The sequence below is a fragment of the Lynx rufus genome, unplaced genomic scaffold (genome assembly GCF_022079265.1).
Source record: "Lynx rufus isolate CCGP_SWC_20201006 ecotype Redwood Valley unplaced genomic scaffold, mLynRuf1.p SCAF_3, whole genome shotgun sequence".
NCBI lineage: Eukaryota > Metazoa > Chordata > Mammalia > Carnivora > Felidae > Lynx > Lynx rufus.
This window is the reverse complement of record NW_025814845.1, coordinates 181,520,168-181,539,460: the sequence shown is the minus strand read 5'-3', so window position 1 is coordinate 181,539,460 and position 19,293 is coordinate 181,520,168. Positions and strand designations below refer to the sequence as shown.

Here is a 19,293-nt window from a genome sequence, read left to right as displayed (position 1 = left end):
TCTACACTATACTGGATGGTATGATTCTAAGTGATAAAGTGTATCACCTCTAAGTTGATAGTATGTGGGAGCCAAGGAGCATTTAGAGTGGTTCATGTTTGAATTACAAAAAAAATAATACAACTGAGGTCGATAGACATTGCTTAAGAGCATGGACTTTGGAGCCAAATTGAATCCCAGCCTACACTGCTTATCAGCTGGTGACCTTGGACAAGTTACTTAACCTCTCTTTGCATTGGTTTCCACTTTTACAAAATAAAGACAGTAATAGTACCTTCTTCATATGATTATTATGAGAATTAACAAGCTATTGAATATAAAGCACCTGAAGAATGTCTGGCATCTTAAAACTTATTTAAGTTTTGCTCTTATTATTAATAGTAACGGTACTAGTTTTAGTTAAACCTAAGGTAGCTGTGGTGTGGTGGCAGAAACTCTAGGCTTGTTTGTCACAAGACTTGTGTTCTTCTCCCATTGATCACTTTGTGTTTTAACCTTTCTTATTTAAAAAAAAATTTTTTTTAATGTATACTTATTGTTGAGAGAGAGGAAGACAGAGCATGTGCAGGGGAGGGGCAGAGAGAGAGGGAGACATAGAATCCGAAGCAGGCTCCAGGCTCCGAGCTGTCAGCACAGAGCCAGATGCGGGGCTTGAACTCACGAACATTGAGATCTTGACCTGAGTCGAAGTCAGAGTGTTCTAACCTTTCACAGCCTCAGCTTTGAGATTTGGATTTGAATGAGTCTGTACCTCCTGCCTGTCAGGACCCCAGGCTGGATGAACAGACAATAAAGCATATATCATAGCTCCTGGCATAGTTTATATGTATGATCTCTTTGCACCCTTCAGGTAACTCTCTGAGGAGGGTGTTTTATCCCCATTGCACACTTGAGCAAATCAAGGCTCGGTACCTAGCCCCAGGTTGCATTGTTGGACAGAGCTGGAATTTAAATGTTAGGTTTGACTCTGAAGCCTGGGGCATTGAACAGTACCACATGCTGTTGCCCATGCACACATCGTGATTATTACTAAAATGTACAGGTTAGTTCACATACAACCAAAGTCTAAGTGAAACATGGAGGCCTTCCCATTTCCCCCAGATGTCAGATTAAGCTAATATGAAATACCGTCTCATAAGAACATCTAGAAATGCCAGATAAATATAGCAACCATTTGCTTAAATGAGTAACTGAACTTCTAAGAAAGAAGAGGAATAAGCCATCAGGTAGTCAAGACCACAGCGAGATACCACTGCACATCCACTAGGGAGGCTGTAATCAAAAAGACAAGTGAGGGGCGCCTGGGTGGCGCAGTCGGTTAAGCGTCCGACTTCAGCCAGGTCACGATCTCACGGTCCGTGAGTTCGAGCCCCGCGTCAGGCTCCGGGCTGATGGCTCAGAGCCTGGAGCCTGTTTCCGATTCTGTGTCTCCCTCTCTCTCTGCCCCTCCCCCGTTCATGCTCTGTCTCTCTCTGTCCCCAAAATAAATAAACGTTGAAAAAAAAAATTCAAAAAGACAAGTGATTACAAGTGTTGCTGAGGATGTGGGGACATCAGAATCATCTTCACAGCAGGTGGGGATGTAACACCATGCAGCTGCTGTGGAAAATAGTTCTTCTGGCATTTTCTCAAGTGGTTAAACTTGGAGTTATGGTGTGACCCAGCAAGTCCACTCCTATGTGTGTTTTCACAAGAGGTGAAACATACTTCACATGAAACTTGTACATGAATATTCATAGAAGCATTGTTCATAATAGCCCAGAAGTGGAAATAACCCAAATGTCCATCAGCTGATGAGTGGATCAAAAGATGTAGTGTATCCATCTAGTGACATATTTGGCCTTAAAAAGGAATGAAGTACTTATGTGCTACAACTTGTATGAACCTTGGAAACATTATACTCCGGAAGAAGCCACTCACAATGAGCCACATATTGTACGATCCTGTTTTTATGAAGTATCTGGAATACGCAAATCTATACAGAAAGACAGTAGATTAGCGGTTGTCTAGGGCTGGGGGAAGGGGAAATGCGGGTGACTGCTAATGGGTAGGGGGATTCTTTTAGGGGTGATGAAAACATTCTGAAATTGATTATGGTGATGGATACACAAGTCTGTGAATATACTAAAAGTCATCATACACTTTGAGTGAATTTTAAGTCAAATTCGATTATAAAACTGTTAGAAAAGAAAGAAGAAGAAATTTCCAGGTGCCAGAAGGAAAGGGTGGGGGTGGGGAGAGCCATCCGTTTTACATGCTGTGGGAGCCTTCCTTCCTCCTACTGCGGTTCAAATACGTAAAACCTTGGACTGTGAGCCTGTTCTGCCAGTGTTCCACAAGACAAGCAAACATTTTAAAAAATTTTTTTTTTTCAATGTTTATTTATTTTTGGGACAGAGAGAGACAGAGCATGAACGGGGGAGGGGCAGAGAGAGAGGGAGACACAGAATCGGAAACAGGCTCCAGGCTCTGAGCCATCAGCCCAGAGCCCGACGCGGGGCTCGAACTTACGGACCGCGAGATCGTGACCTGGCTGAAGTCGGACGCTTAACCGACTGCGCCACCCAGGCGCCCCAAGACAAGCAAACATTTTAATTTGATAAACGAGCGATGTCTTGTCCGCATCTTACGTGATGCCGAATGTCACAGGATAACCACTGAGCCAGCGGTTCTTGAAATTCATTTTGATAGATGACTCTTTCAGATTACCTGTTTCTGGAACAAATTATGCTCGCAAGTCAAGGCTTTGCTGTGTATTAAACTCAGCCCCAGATTACTGTTCTGCTATATCATATAATTGGGAGTGTTAATCCTGTATCTTGTTTATCTCTTTGCTTTTACCTGAGAACACTGTTCCTTGGTGTATTGTTATTTTTTATTGTATACTCATTTTCAGTGAAGATTTTCTGTGGGATTCCATAAAATTATGGAAGTGTTGCTCCTGAACAGTTTTTTGGTTTGCTTCTGCCACTTATCATAAGACTCCAGCCCAAATATGAAAATTTGTTAACTAGGGGATCCTGCGTATAAGGAAAAGATCATTTTAGATCCTGGACTTGTATGGGATTGGACCTAGGGTTTCAACATCTCAGGACAAAAAAATTTTTTTTTCCCTTGGGTAAATTTTTATTTTTCTCATGTCAAGTCCAGGCATCCTGGTCATCACCCTGAGTCCACAAGTGGATTATTTTTAATGGCTCAGTTTGATACAGGGAATCTCAGTCCCAACCCCTGCCTCACACAGACCCAGAACTCGATCTTGCCTCCGCTCCAGTTATACTTAGCATACTGATGCATATAGTCACCCGTTTTCCCCCAACCCCCACTAAAATGATAAGGAAATGGTTAAAAAAAAAAAAGGCAAAGACATGAACGAGTGGGACAGTGGGAGAATGGGAGAGGAGGTGCCAGCAACAAAAATTGCAACACTAGAAAATGGGTGGATGAATAATGACTGACTGGTTAACCGACTAGAGAAAGGCTGAAATTTATGGTGGGAGTGGTGAGAAACACTGAAGCAAGCCACACAGCCCCACGGACCCTCAGAAAACTCCAGAATGAGGCATCAGGTTCCTCTGAATGTCTGTCCTTAGACACCAGCCTCCTCCCTCACCTGTGCTGCCCATTGAAGGCTCTTCCCTCACCTCCACAAGGGAAGATTAGTGATGAACTTTCTGGAAAGGTTGACTAGAGAGACTCTGGGCTCATGGACAGCAGGCATAGCTGGAAGAAGGGGCAGGGAATAGCAGGCCAAAGAAGGGGGATTAAGTAAATGTCTGTGTATGGAAGAAGACCCATGCTTCTCCTCACTGCTCTGCTCTGAGGACACTGGCATCCAGTCTTATGGAGTTGCTCAGGTATTTGAAAGTCCTTTCTTGGGGCCTGCAGCCATTCCAAGAGAAAGGACTTGCTGATCCTGAAGTTTGGGGGCTCAGACGGCCAGATCTCACACGGCAAAGCCCTGGAACTAAGAGGTCTGTTCGTACACCCAGCACATCCAGTCACCTGTTAGTGCCCTGTGCTTACGTATGAATGGACAGAGATGACGGGGCACTTGAGGAAAGCCCACCATGGAAGACAGAGACAACACACGTGCTTGCACACACATACATGCGCAAGCAAGGGAGCAAACAGAATGAATCTAGAAAAACCAGATTCATCCTGAGAGTAGAAGCAATGAAAACAAACTGCCATTGATCCCCATAGAGAAATAGCACTGGCCGACCCGAAAGCATCGGCAAGCACAGCTGTTGGCTAGTATGGGAGAGAGGGATTCTCCCGCCCTGCTGCTGAGGATGCAGACTGCAGAAGCCCCTGTGGAGAGCAGTCTGGGGATATGGGGTAGGACCCTGTGACCCAGCCCGTTTCACTTATTGACATGCATGTACAGGGAGATTTTTCACAGGGAGACTGTAGTCACATATCTTTTGAGGCACTGTTTGTAAACACTGAAAAGGAGGAAACAACTCACTAATAAGAGTAGGGGAATGGATACATAATCCAAGATGTAGTCATAGAGTAGAATATTATATATACTTGTCAAATGAGTGAAATCTACCTACATAATATGGATGTCTAAAAAATAAAGTTTTGGATAAAAAAATCAAGTTGCAAAAGGCTTAGAAGTGTGAGAATAATAGTCATGAGGGCTAACATATAAAACAACATATGAAATAACTCTTTGATACAGGGGCTATTATCCCCACTTTACAGCTGAGAAGACTGAGGCACAGAGAGGCTATGGAAGGTATCCAAGATCACACAGCTAGTAAGTAAGTCGTGAAGGGGCGTAAACCTGCCTGGCGGTGTTCACAGACTTAAGATGGAAAAGCAGGATGACATACGAATATGGGACTTTATTTGTAACCTTTTTTTTTTTTTTCCAAGAAAGGGCTGAAATAACTGTGGCCAGTTTGAGTGTTTGCTACATCACTTAAAAATCTTTCATACGTTGGGGCACCTGGGTGGCTCATTTGGTTGGACATCCAACTCTTGATTTTGGCATGATCTCACGGTTTGTGGGATCGAGCCCCGCGTCAGGTTCTGTGCCGGTGGTGCAAAGCCTGCGTGGGATTCTCTTTCCTTTCTCTTTCTCTTTCAGAATAAATAAACACACATTTAAAGAATCAATCTTAAAAAAACTAAATCTTTCATATGTTCAGGTATCTCATAACTTAACACACGGTAGTGGTTAAGGACACCATAGCCTTGGAAACAGCCTGTGAGGAGTCCCCAGGGCCCCGGGGCTGCCCCACAGGGCTATGACTTCTGTGCATCGGTCTGTGTATTTTCACTGAGCTCCAGCAGAGTACATTTTTTCCTGTGCTGATTTGCACGTGCTTTCTCCCTGCTACTGGTAGCGTGCTCTCCTGCGGGTAGGTGATGTGAGTGGCCGGGGATGGCACTGTAACCTCTGACAAACGGACAGTGCTTGGAGTCAGAGCGATGCCAGAGAGAACGCTGTTCGCCGGCTGCTTGTTAGGTCACCGGAGCAGTCTTCCTGCTCAGGAGTTTGGAATTTTGCCTAACCGTGTTGATAATTATAAAGGCTTTTTTTAAGTAGGGCCTTTTGCTGGGAATTTTGGTGTTATTGCCTTCATCGTTGCTGTCATTTGTGACTCAGAATTGGAGTACTTGTGTGTGTGTGTGTTTTAATGTGGCTGTCAAATTGCAGGAAACGAGAGAGTGAACCATCTGTTCCGTGGCATATTGGAGGAAAGGCCAGTCGATAAATTAAATATTGTATTTAGTCGTTGTCTGTATTCCAAGTATGTAATACTTTTGAAGAGTTAACGAAGTTGAATGTGGGAGGTTAGAGCTGGAAGGACACTTAGGTATAATGCAATACACCTTCCCTATTTTAAACATGAAGAAATAGAGCCTCAAAAAGTGGAAATGACTCGCGTAGGACCATATAGCCACTTCCTGACAGCACGGTGGGGGGTGGAGGAGGGCGGGCAAAAGGGCCCTCCGCTCCCTGCATGTGTCACTGCATCACGGAGTACAAAAAAATAGGCAAACAAGCGTAAATCTATGGGACATGACGTGTCATTGGTTGATTTATAGGATTCCTCAAAACTGCTTCCTGGGTATAAAACACACAAACTTTGGAATGTAATTATTTCTGATCCATAGAACACTAGCTCTAAAGCTTTTTCATGCTTTGTGTTAACTAAAAGGTAACCTCTAGAGGTGAAATTGCTTGCGATATTATAGAAGTGTTGACATGCCTGCCTTAGTTGTGTAAATATAGATAGCAAGATGATTCTAGCTTATCTTTATTTTCAGTCAAGGGAAAACCCCTAACTTGATGTTGGAGAAGCAGGTGAGAAGGACAGGTTCTCATTTTTTTAATTTCTTTTTTATTATTTATTTTTTTTGAGAGACAGGGGCAAGCAGAGGGGGGGAGGGGCAGAGGGAGGGAGACACAGAATCCGAAGCAGGCTCCAGAGCTCTGAGCTGTCAGCACAGAGCCCGATGCGGGGCTCAAACCCACAAACCTTGAGATCATGACCTGAGCTGAAGTCGGATGCCTAACCACTGAGCCACCCAGGTGCCCACAGGGCTTCAACTCACGCCCCTGAGATCACAACCTGAGCTAAGATCAAGAGTGAGATGCTCATCTGACTGAGCCACTCAGTTGCCCCAGGCCTTACTTCCAGTGGGTGGGGGTTGCTGGCAAGAAGAGTTGGAACATTTCTTTTGAAGATGTTTAGGATAGTTCTGTTTTGTGTTTTCGCAAAACCCAAGTGGTTGGGTGCTGCAGAGTTCTAGCTGGGCGGGTGCTGGGGGCGTTACAAGAACTTTCCCGTGTAATGTGTGCATTCATGTACTCCTTAGTGCCCCAGGGCGAGTATCTTAAATCCGTCTTCTCTGCGGGACATTCTACTGTGGTAACAATGATTTTCATTCATATTAGGGTTTAAACTTCACAAATGGAATACTTTTGAAATGCGGCATCCCTGATGACGGGAGAAAGTAGTAAGAGCCTTGCCTGAAGTGGTTCGGTAGAATCCATTTTAAGTATGGGCATTTATCTTGACTTAATTTCTTGCAGAAAATACTACAACGAAGGAATCATTAACCAACCACCTGCAAATATGATCAGATGTAAACTATGAAATTGCCTTTATTTTGCTTTCATAACATCTATCTTGCAGTGTGCGAACTTAAATCTCCCTCGATGAGTGACTTTCTGTGGGGACTGGAGAACTCTGGCTGGTTAAGGCACATTAAGGCCATCATGGATGCAGGAATCTTCATTGCAAAGGTGGGTGAGAAGGGCAGAGCAGCCAGCGGACTGGTACTCTGACTTCAGAACGGGGATCCTGCCTGCTTGCTCCCCATCTGCTGCGGCCGCCACGCTAAGCTGTGCCTCGCCGAGTGGGGAGCTGGCTTTGCAGGCCACAGTTTGCCCTCTTAGGATGTGCAAAAGAGAGGACAGTCTCCGTCTTTGCCTTTTGGGAAAAGGACTGAGGCCGGTAACAGCTGAAGAATTCGAGTACGGGAAAAGTCTTAAGGAACCCAGAGGGGAGGGAGGGTGGCTTCTGGGCGTGTGATGGGAAAGAAAAGTTTTGGTCACCAGCACCGAGCCAGCCCTTACGCTCCCCTAACTGGATGGGGCACGAGCACTAAATTAATGAGCCGTTTTCAGTTATGTGGGTTTTTTTTCCCCCTTTTTCTTTCTGTAGGTATAAAAGCAAACCTAGTTCTGATGAGACATTTTTCCTTTTTGTCCCCATTCTTCCTGACTCTTTGCCGATCCCGTGTGTTTCAGGCAGTCTCAGAGGAAGGGGTGAGTGTGCTGGTTCACTGTTCTGATGGCTGGGACAGGACCGCTCAGGTGTGCTCGGTGGCCAGCCTCCTGCTCGATCCGCATTACCGGACTCTGAAGGGCTTCATGGTGAGTGTAACCCGCCTCGCGTCCCACGCAGGGCCTTGCACAGAGTGGACAACTTGCGGCAAATTTGTTTCCCTCTTGTTCTTTTTCTCTCAGTCCGTCAGCAAGATTAAGAGGCAAAATGTGGAAAATGGTCTCGGAGTAAAGAAGGGAACTGAATTTCTGGGATGTTGGGACCCATTCGATTTGGCACTATTAAATGTGAATTTGGGGGCAAGTACACAAGATATTCAGTAGTTTGCAAAGTAGTGAGTTTTACATCCTCTTTGCTCATAACTATTTCAAGTTTGAGGGAACACGTGAACATGTACTAACAGGAAATGCTTTTCAGAAAAAAATACTCGGAGCAAACATTTTCTGTATCGTGCACGCAAAAGGTCCTTGAGAGGAAAAACCGTTTTCATTGACTGCTTTTGTTTTAGATAGTCCTTCACAATTCTGGAGTATTGAGAATTTCAGTGTTTTTGTGTTCTTTGTTGAAAGCATGAAGTCCACCCTTTCCTAGATTTTCACCATTTAGGTGTGTGTCACAGCGTGACCTGTCATGTCCAAGTGCAGAATGTTGGTGTAGTTGCCTGGAGTGGTGACGCTCTGGCCGAGGTGGAACCCTGGTCTTCAAATGACGGCAGGGGCTTCCTAGTGACTGGCAGATTGCCTGGCTCTTGCCTCTTGAGCCATTTAATAGAAAGTGCTCCGGTGGATCCTGAATCCGTGCTGGGGCGAGATGCCGACAGGAGCTGAACGTGTTGCTTCTCCTGCTAGATTCCCTTCATCGAGTACTGTCCCCCGGCACTCGGGGGGCAGGAGGGAAGAGGCAGAGGCAGGTTTTTGTGATGGGCTGTCTCTCTCTTCTGTTTTTGAAAGTGAGAACTTCCAGTGACCTGTGATAGCATTGAGACTTCAATGATACTCCTGCTTCAGACCCCTCCCCTGGACCGAGGTTAGGATTCCTTCATTTCCATTTGGACAGCCGAGGGTTTCGGGGTCACACGCTATTTCACGCCACCCTCCACCACTGACTCCTTTTGATTCTGCCCCATTAAATTTATGCGGCGTCAAGGGCAAACTTCAGCCACTCCATATTGTTTTCAAGGGACATCTCTGGCCATTTTAGAGCATTGGTGATAGTGACAGGATTGCTCTCTAGTATTAATTTTTTTTTTTTTAAATTCAGACAACTGGAGATTATACACTCATGTTACCTCAAATCCAAAGCAGGGCTGAACTCCTCTATTATGTCCCAGACTCCCATCATTTTACAGTTTTTCCAATGTGTAATAAAGATCACAGGAAAATATTCCCAGTGGTTTCTTGTAAGGACGTTGGTATTTGATATAACTGAAGACATAATGGTCAAGAGACAGGCTTTGGTGTAGAAAGGGCGAGGTTATGAGTTAGCATCAACCACTTCCTACTAGCTTAGGAGTATCTAACTTCTCTTTCAGTTCTCCCTTCTGAAAAATGGGTGATTATACTTGTCCCACAATGAAAAGAGATTATACATGAAGTAATATGAACAGTGGTTTGTAGGAAGCACCCACTGGTGCTGTTACCCCCTTTTCAAATATCCATTCCCATTTATTTTTCCTGTGGATGACCTTTACCTTTGCCCTTCTGCTGTGCATATGCGTCTCTCCATTGGTGGATAAGGAGTGCTTATTCATTTGCAGGTTACCTGAGGATAGTCACTACTCCAAGAACCTTTGAATCGTTCAGCATTGTTGGTTGGGGTCTCTTATTTTTCCTTGTTTGCTTCTCTCCGTGATACTTATATTCTTTTTTGTGTAGGTATTAATTGAAAAGGACTGGATTTCCTTTGGTCATAAATTTAATCACAGGTAAAAAAAAAAAAAAAAACAAAAAAAACCCCAAAACCTTAAAAATCTGTTTTGATGTTTAGGATAGAAAGATCTATTTCTGGAGTTTTCATTTGAGTGAGGGGGAAAATAGCCTTATTTTTAAAGTTTGTGGATTTTATTCAAAAAGCTAAAATTTTGTTGTATATATCATATCACAGATAAATGAAGTTCTGAGCACTCTCAGTATTTATTTGTTGGGCAGAACTAACTAATGTTAAATTGTTCCAGAAAAGACAGAAATACTTCTTTGTTCATTGGCCTAGAAAGGATGAGCTCTCCCTTCCTCCTACCACATACGTTTGATTTATTAAACTATTCCATTTTCGAAGTGCACACACTTTCTGAGCTGGAAGATGAGAAATGTCTGTGGAACAGTCTCTCTTTGACCTTTCACCCTGGGAACGAACTTGGGCTTGTCCTGGGTATTTGTGTCACAGGTGAAGTATGTCCCAGATGTCTGAGGAGAGGGAACATAGCCCAGTTTTGGAGCGAGACAGATCCAGCCCCAAACCCAGGCTGTGGCATTTATGAGCTGTGTGGCTTGGTCCTTAGTGTGGGGTCTCCCATCTGCAAAATGGGGATTCACTCCCTGTTCCATAGGGTTATAGCAAGGCCTTTTAAAAAGTGTATGTAACTCGTCTAGCTTCTTGCCTAGCTATATAACTAAGCTTTCAGTAAACAGAAGCTGTTGTTTCTAGAGCCACCAGCGTCCTTTTGGTCAGTGTTGATAATGCCTGACACATGTTCTGTGTTTAATCTCTGAATGGTGAATGTTGTAGCTGGTGTAATCTAGTCTTATGGTGCTAAGAGTTAAATTTTAGGCAACATGGTAATAGTGAGTTAGGTATTTGACATACACTTTTGTTTCAATGTTTTTTCCTAAAGTAAATTCTAACTTCATGGAACTGCCCATATTTAATGTTCTCATTTTTGCATTTAGCATTAATCATTCATTCTGTGGTTTTCTGGAATTCTTTTTTTTGTAATTATTTTTCCAGGAAAGCACAATGAATCTGTTTGACAAAAGAGAATATTAAAGCCCCCAAACATTTGACATTTTTTTTAAGTAGGCACCAAGCCCAATATGGGGCTTGAACTCATGACCCTGATTAAGATCACATGCTCTACAGAGTCAGCCAGGTACCCATTAAGTAACCTTTTTAAGATCACATTGTTATTTTCAGTTTTGGGGTTCTATCTTCTAGGCAGTTAGCATCTTTCAGACAGAGGATATGGACAGAAAGAAGGTGGAGACGGCTGAAGACTATCAGGAAAGAATATTTAGCGCTCCTCACCCCTCCGCCTTTTTAATGCTTATTTATTCTTGAGAGAGGGAGAACACAAGCAGGAGAGGGGCAGAGAGAGATAGGGAGACACAGAATCCGAAGCAGGCTCCAGGCTCTGAGCTGTCAGCACAGAGCCCCAGGGAGGGCTCAAGCTCGAGAACTGTGAGATCATGACCTGAGCCTAAGCAGAACACTCAACCGAAGCCACCCAGGCGCCCCTAGGCAACCCTTTATAAAGCTACCAAGTTGAGTGGAATTAAAACTTTTGAGAAGTTTCCAGACAATTTCTAATGTTTCACTCTTGGAAAAACTCCTAAACTGATGATCTTTGCTCATTTCTATTCCTAGAGTTGGTTATCCATTGCTGAGAAGATGAGGTTCTATATTATTTTGTATTTGATGGCACCCAAATCATCCTTTTGAATTGTAAGATGCACATAATAGTGTAAAGGACTAGGCAGTCTTCATTTAAAGGTCAATATAAATGTGAGGGAGGAGATTGTGATGTATTCTTGGAAAACCAAGATGGGAGATCTGAAGGCAGATGGGAATCTGGCCACACGGAAATAACTTTGTGATAGGTTTTGACATTGCTCTAGAAATACCCTGAGATACTTGGGAAGCCACAGTTTTTTCAAGTTGTCTTTCTTCCTCTTCCTTTCCCAACAAAACAGTGAAAAAGTCTCTAAAGTTGCTTAGACATTTCTTCCCACACTCCCACAAGTCACTGATTAAAATGAAGTCCAAGATTTACTTCAGAAGTCCTGATGTACTTTTACATCTTGAATGAAAGAATGCTCTTCTGCCGTGGAAAGTTCCCTTGAATTTGATCTCTTGCATTATGTCCCTTCTCTACCCAAGACCTTCAATACAAAGTTTCTCCTGAAAGTGGAATTTGTTTTTTTTCATTTCTGTGCTCCAGGTCTGTAAGGTTTATTTAGAAACTGAGGTTTATTTTGTGATTGTTTTTGCATTTATAGCTTTCTCATTCCACAAACCCAACTTCATTTTATAGATATGGCAATCTAGATGGTGATCCAAAAGAAATCTCTCCAGTTATCGATCAGTTCATCGAATGTGTCTGGCAGTTAATGGAACAATTTCCCTGTGCCTTTGAGTTCAATGAGAGATTTCTGATTCACATTCAACATCACATTTATTCCTGCCAGTTTGGAAACTTCCTATGTAACAGCCAGAAGGAGCGACAAGAACTCAAGTGAGTGCTTTGCTGTTTAATTTTTATCTAAGGATTTTGTGACTGAGAATTTCAGATGGCCTTTTAAAATTCTGAAGACTGTTGTAGCTACATATCTGTACTGACAGATTAAGGTTACTTTCCTTCTCCTGACACCACTTCATACCTGGTTTGGTATCAGCACCCGACAAAGTGAGGTACGAGCTTACACACCCCAGTGACGGCCACGGACAGGGCCGTAGACCTGACACACGAATACTGAAAGGAAACTTCCTGGAGTCAGAGAAAGTGATTTTTGAGTTTAAAAGGAAACAGACATCTGCAGTGGACATACTCTCATAAGAAGAGGTGCAAATCTAACTGGGAAAGAAGCAGATTTGAAACCCAAGTCATTCTTTCATTAAGATTAAAACTGTACTGCTTTTATCGAGAAGGAAGTCCATGAAATGTAGCATTTAAAATAAATTACAAAGTCAAAAGCTTAACAGCAGAGTGCTTTATGAACTGCAGTGACAGAAGAGTTTTGAAATTTTCGTAAGATAAAATGATGTTAACTGTAGTGTATATAGTAATAATCAGATTTAATTTTGGAAATGATCAAGTAAAATCGACTCCACTGGTTTTATGCTGTCAAAACAGTGTAACATTCACTTTTTCTCGTGAATACTGGGTGGTTTTTCTCTCGGGAGCTTCAAGTGTGATTCCTGATTAAATGGTAATGATTTCAACGTAGCAGAGGGCATCCTTCAAGCTCACCTGTTTTCCTAGACGAGTCTGTGGTTTGCTGCGACGGACCAGCCAATTTGATGGTGTCTGCTTGGGTGTGAATCCTGGCTATTCCACTCACTAGCTGTGGGACTTTGAGAAACTGCCTAATCTTTCTTAACCTCAGTTTCCTCGTCTGTACAATGGACAGATCTCATAGGAATTCAGTGAGGACCGAATGAGAGAAAACAGGTGAAGCATTTAAATAGTACCTGGCAAATAATATAACGTCAATGACTATTTGGAGAAGAATCCCCTCCCCCCAATTACATAGCAGTTTTATTTTACACTCAGAGGAATTAAACATCTTGTCCAGGCCAGTACAGGTAGCAGAGAAGTTGAGACTGTTACAGTGCTCTCCTGCTGACTCATGAAGACACACACTCAGATTGTCAATTTCCCTGCTACAGGACAGGGACACTGGATATGCACGTAACAATCAGTGGTCCCGTTCCAGCTTTGACAATTACATATCTATGATTTCTATAAACCAAGACAGATAATTTTCAGGCTTATTTTCTTTATAACAGAATTCAAGAAAGAACATACTCTTTATGGGCTCACCTGTGGAAGAATCGGGCCGACTACATGAATCCTCTATTTAGGGACGATCACAGCCAGACCAGGGGAACCCTTCGTCTCCCCACAACGCCGTGCAACTTCCTGTACAAGTATGTAACCCTCTAGGACCTTACTAGGTATGGTTATGAACTTAGATTCTGCCACTGTTTAATATTTGGAGGCCAAAGCATATGAAACACTGAGCTTCAAGGCTTTTTTTTTGGACATAAAACACACCAAAGAAGGATGCTTGTTAAGTATCTGATCTAATATTCTTGCCAGTGTCTCCTCTCCCTCTTCTTTCCCTCTAAATATGGAACTGTCTTTAGAAGTTGGTGTTTTATAATAATGATGCTTGAAAAGTATTAAGTTCCAGTATTACTTAAAAGCAAAGAGCAGGGAGGTTAGAAGAAAGGAAGCAAGAAGGGACAGAGGAAAGGAAGGATGGATGGAATAAACCAAGTGCCTTGTAAGTCAGATGTGGAATCACAAGTTTAGGTGGTGACCATGACTTACCTTCTTTCTCTGCTGAATTTCCTCCTACTCGAAGTATTTCCTTGTGGAAGTCAGTTATTTTAAGACTGTCTATATTGGGATGGGGAGAGGAGGGTGGCATCCTATATACTCTATTCGAGCTGCATGTTATACATTTTAGCCTTTGGCTTCTTCTGCATATGGAAGTTTTATGATGCGGGAGGATGTCTCAGAGGTCAGCAAAAAAGACAAACACACAGAATCAACTGAGAAACCACATTCCTTCTCCCTGCTCACCCCCAACATACTTAGTGGCTTTTCTTCCTCCACAGTGTTTTTCCTCCCTCAATTTGTGTTTGTTCTGAATTATCTTATTTTGCCAGAATTCTGAAAAAATGTTAATTCTGCCACACTAAAAAGAAAAAAAAAGTCTCCATGGTTTGTGTAAAATAGCAGTCTTGAGAGCTGCTGAGACACATAATGCTCCTAATTCGTTAGTAATAGCCAGTCAAGTATGTCATTGGGGGTCAAGCACTGTTCTAGGCAGTGCTAGGTTTCATGGAGAAAACTATGAATGGCACTAAGTCCCTGCCCTCAAAGTGCTCTTCTAAGTAAAATGTGGATCTGCAGACATCCTTGTGATGATACTGTCTCTTCTCATCTGCATTCCAGTATGCTTTGTTGTATAGGGTTAAAACAAAGAAAAAAAAAAAGATTTGATGCAAACGGAAATATCAATTTTTGGTGGTTGTGATAAAAACAAGCCCCAACCTTCAAATTTAGAAGGTTCCCTTTGCAGCTGAGAGATTCTAAATGAGAGTATAAGCACTAATTTTCCAAGCTTATGTGAAAACCAAGAGCATTTTCTTAAATAAGAAGAATATAACGTGTGCTACTTCTGTCTATTTAAGAAAGATCTGGGCCGCCTTATTCAGGACCACAGGTACAAGCAGACTCATGATGAATTTACCTTCCCAAGCGAAAGAAAGTACCAGCACGAAATCATTACCTTATGTAATGTGATTCGTTATTATTAGGACTCTGGGCCTCTGGCATGAAAGATACCTTAAGAAGACTCGAGAGCGTGATTTACAGACTGGGAGATGGTGGCATCGTAAAGCTCTGCTGTCTCTTCCAGGTTTTGGAGTGGGATGTACAACCGCTTCGAAAAGGGGCTGCAGCCCCGACAGTCTGTTACCGATTACCTCATGGCGGTGAAGGAGGAAACCCAGCAGCTGGAGGAAGAACGAGAGGCCCTAGAAGAAGTAAGACACACTTCCTGTTCACCTACTTTCTGTGCTTATTTCCTGACAAACACTGTTCCGTGAAGGCCTTTCGTGACTCGGGGTTCGTGAAATGAGGCAACATAGCCATTTTATATCTTAGCCGAGTGGATAACCTGAAGCAGATGGCCACCGGGTGAGCGCCCAGGTAACTGAAGCCCAGACCTCGGCACTCAGCACGTTTCAGGCGTCTGGCCGGGGGCTCACTTACAGGGTTTGCTGAACTAGTTGCTTATCCCTACCATAGGTCACATTTTATCTTGTTACTGTTATTTGAGAGAACCAAAATGAATCTTCCTGGAGAGTACGTGAAAAAGGTGGGATTCAAAGTGAAAAGAACAAAATCTGACTTTGCACTTTTGTTTTATGTGCTTGTAAAAATTTTTTTTTTTGTAAATTTATTATTACTTTCAATAATATTATTATATTAGCCTATACATGATAACAGCCGAGGCCGAGTTACCAACAGCCTAGTTTTTGGCTTTTATAATTTCCCAATAATTGGACAGGACGGTTATAATGTACATATTTTTGCTAATTTTATAACTTTGCTTCCAGTGATACCACTGGTTTATTTAGTGGTTCCCTAAAACCGCATGGCTTCTTTGCTTCACTCACCTTGTTAACTCTCCATGGCAGCATCATGTCTTTCACTTGCTCAACAATTGGCAACCGATTGCTGTTGTCTGGACCTGAATTCTAAATTGAGACTAAAGGTTTAAATAGGATGAAAAGGCTTCTGTGCCCCCTTGAGATCTTACATACTACGGATAAAGTATTAGGATGAAGGCCGGGAAAATGTCAATAAACTAAGATTTCCCATCATAGTGCCTAAAACAGTACTATGACGTGAAGAGAACTTCCAGGTTTTTACCTTTAGTTTGATAAATTTCTAAATGGAAGTCGGCGAAATATCACAAGATGAGTTCCAACAAAGTCTACTTCCTTTACCTGATGATAGTCATCTGGAGGTTGCCCCTAAAAGGGTGGCCTGGGGGACATGTATGATGGTTCAGGGACCCCACCAATAAGATAGTCATTTGGAGGTAGCTGGTGAGGCAGACTCCTCTGATGCTCCCATAACATTCCTAGGAAACATCGCCTTTCAAGATCTAAGTAGAAGATCTTAGGTCTAGGGTTGTACACTCAAGTACATACAGGAGCCAGATGGATAAAACACATTCAGCAAGTTAAACTACTGGTTTTGAGAAATTTTGAAGGCAAGCATAAATCTTACTCTATTATAAATCTGCAAGGGTTCAACAAATCCTCTTGAGACCTATGTGGAGAGCTCTACGTTAATTTTACACGATTGGAGAACAGTTTTTGACTCCGTGTATCAAAACCACCACCTTACAAAAACCCTAATGCCAGGGCTCTTAAGCCTGGAGATTCTGATGGAGAATCTTTAGAGTGCCACAGTGATTGACTGTGACTTGCCACCAGGGCGAGAGAGACCTTGAATTAAATAGCACACAGAGAAGTGAAATGATGCACAGCTTAGATTTTTAGAATTCTAAATTCATAGAGTTTAAACTTCTGTGAGTTTTGCCATTTTCAAGTCCACACATGTCTTTACTCAGCCAGTTTTATTTTACTCTTCCTAAAGATACCCAAGCTTTAGGAAAGGCTAACGATTCTCCTGGTCTGTTCCAATATTCTTTTTGTTAAAATACTAAAAATGAAGAAGAAAAAACTATTTAGAAACTCTGAAAACACCTTAAATAAAAGCCTTTGGCTCTCTTCCCTTATAACAAAGTCAAAACCCCTTAGCCTGGCGTTTAAGATTTTCCCACGATTCGGCCTAATCAACCCTTTCAACTTTATTCTCTACTATTCCCCTTGCTCAAATTCAACTGCTCTCTGCTTCTTGTACACAATGACATCTTCCTACTTCGGTGGTTTTCTTCTCACTGTCCCTCCTGCCATAAATGCTCTAACCATCACCAGCACCTGAGTTTAATTCTTTCAGAGTCCTATTAAAATGCTCCAGTCCTGAAGCTTACTTGGATCTCTTCCCTCTAGCTATCCCACCTGCCCTCTTAAATAATTTTTATCTCTTCCAAATTCTTACATCACCTGAACTCTGCCTCCATAACCCAAGTGCTTTATAGCTGGATCTGTATCTATCTCAATTACTCATACTGCCCACTACAGTGCTCTTTGCACATAACAACTTAAGATGAATGCTTTTAAATGAATATGTAATACTTGATCTTATAACACCCCCCTTGTTGACACCAAAGGATGAAATCTGGTAAAATGTATTTTGAACAACCCAAATGTCCATCAGCCGATGAAGAGATAAAACGTGGATATTCATGCAATGGAGTATCATTCAGCCATAAGAAGGAACGAAGTACTGATATGTGCTACAGTGGGGATGAACCCCGAGAACATGAACTAAGGGAAAGAAGCCAGACACATGTTATATGTGTTGTATGATTCCATTTATATGAAATGTCCAGACGAGGCAAATCCATAGAGATAGAAAGTAGCTTAGTGGCGGCCAGAGCTGTGGGAGGCTGAAATGGGGAGTGACTGCTAATGGTTATGGGGTTTTCTTCGAGGATGATGAAAATATTATGGAATTAGGTAGTAGTGAATTGTTGTATAACCTTGTGAACATACTAAAACCACTGAACTGTATACTTTAGAAGGAGGTGTTTTATGGTTAAGTGATGTTTCTTAATTAAAAAAAATAGATAATAAACACCTCATTCCTGATGTTTTAAAAATGCATTTTGAGTTTATAGGATGAAAATCATCTTGTAAAACATTATAGGTCTAGAAAAGATGACTACTGATTGCCAGGTGCTTTACCTATGTTATTATTTTTTTCTTCTTTTGCATTTTATAGAAAACCTATAGTAAAGCTGGTATTTACCTTCATTTAATTCGAGATGAAGAAACCAAGTCTCACATAATCTATTTTGTCCGAGGTCATAAAGTCTAGCTTTGAACCCAAGTCCATTTAAATCCCGTGTTCTTAAGATTATACCCAGGTGGAAAGTAATAGATACTAAATTATTTATGATTTTTCCCTAAAAAAACTTTTTTTTTTTTTTTTAGAGGCTGGAAAAAATTCAGAAAGTCCAGTTAAATCACACTAAAGTGAAGGCTAAGCAAAGTGAACCCAGCAAACACTCAGGGTTTTCTACCTCAGACAACAGCACAGCCAACACTCCCCAGGATTACAGTGGAAACATGAAATCCTTTCCATCCAGGAGTCCTTCACAAGGTGATGAAGATTCTGCTCTCATTCTAACCCAAGACAATTTGAAAAGCTCAGATCCGGATCTGTCGGCCAACAGCGATCAAGAGTCCGGGGTGGAGGACTTGAGCTGTCGGTCCCCAAGTGGTGGGGAGTGTGCACCAAGTGAAGACAGTGGCAAGGACCGTGATTCTGACGAAGCTGTGTTTCTCACTGCCTGAAGTTTCTCTGTGGAGTTCCAAAATAAAGGACACACAAGAAACACTTTCCAAAAAGAAGGGAGCAGTGCAATTCAAAATAAAAAAATCATTCAAGAAATGGTACATGTCTTTGAGAATTATAAAACGTAGCAATGGAAAGGGAAAAAAAAGTCCAGCTTTTACTTTCTTTAGATGCTGAAGAACAGGAAGTAGCCATTTCTTTTACCAACCATATAGAAGGAAAAGTTATTCCCCATTTTTAGTTCTGGATTCTGAAAGTTTTACTACATAGCGCTGACCTCTTCTATCACCTGAGTTACTGGCACAGATCTTCCTTTCACAGCATGCATCTGCTCAGAGTGCCGACCCCTTCTCCCCCACCCTCACCCTTATTTCACTTCCAGATACGTATTTTGTTTTCGAAATCCCTTGACATTGCCTTCCTCCCTCTGTTATCGGTATTTCTAGTAACGGAGCACCCGGCAGAAACATACCCCTGTGGTTAGCAGATGTCTCTGTAACTGACGAGGTCTGTAATTGCTTGAGCTTTTCAGGT

At 42.2% G+C, this 19,293-nt stretch overlaps 1 protein-coding gene across 1 annotated transcript in view; it reads left to right on the top strand.

The window, feature by feature from the left end:
* The window catches only part of MTMR7 (myotubularin related protein 7), a 56,231-nt gene extending 37,373 nt beyond the window's left edge, over positions 1–18,858 (top strand). Inside the window, exons 5-11 of the mRNA XM_047091923.1 lie at positions 7,161–7,270; positions 7,778–7,903; positions 9,689–9,738; positions 12,061–12,261; positions 13,536–13,676; positions 15,179–15,305; positions 18,396–18,858. Of these exons, the coding sequence (XP_046947879.1) occupies positions 7,161–7,270; positions 7,778–7,903; positions 9,689–9,738; positions 12,061–12,261; positions 13,536–13,676; positions 15,179–15,305; positions 18,396–18,758 (1,118 nt within the window). The 3' untranslated portion in view covers positions 18,759–18,858. The remainder of the gene's footprint in view (positions 1–7,160; positions 7,271–7,777; positions 7,904–9,688; positions 9,739–12,060; positions 12,262–13,535; positions 13,677–15,178; positions 15,306–18,395) is intronic.
* The last annotated feature ends 435 nt before the right edge of the window (positions 18,859–19,293 follow it).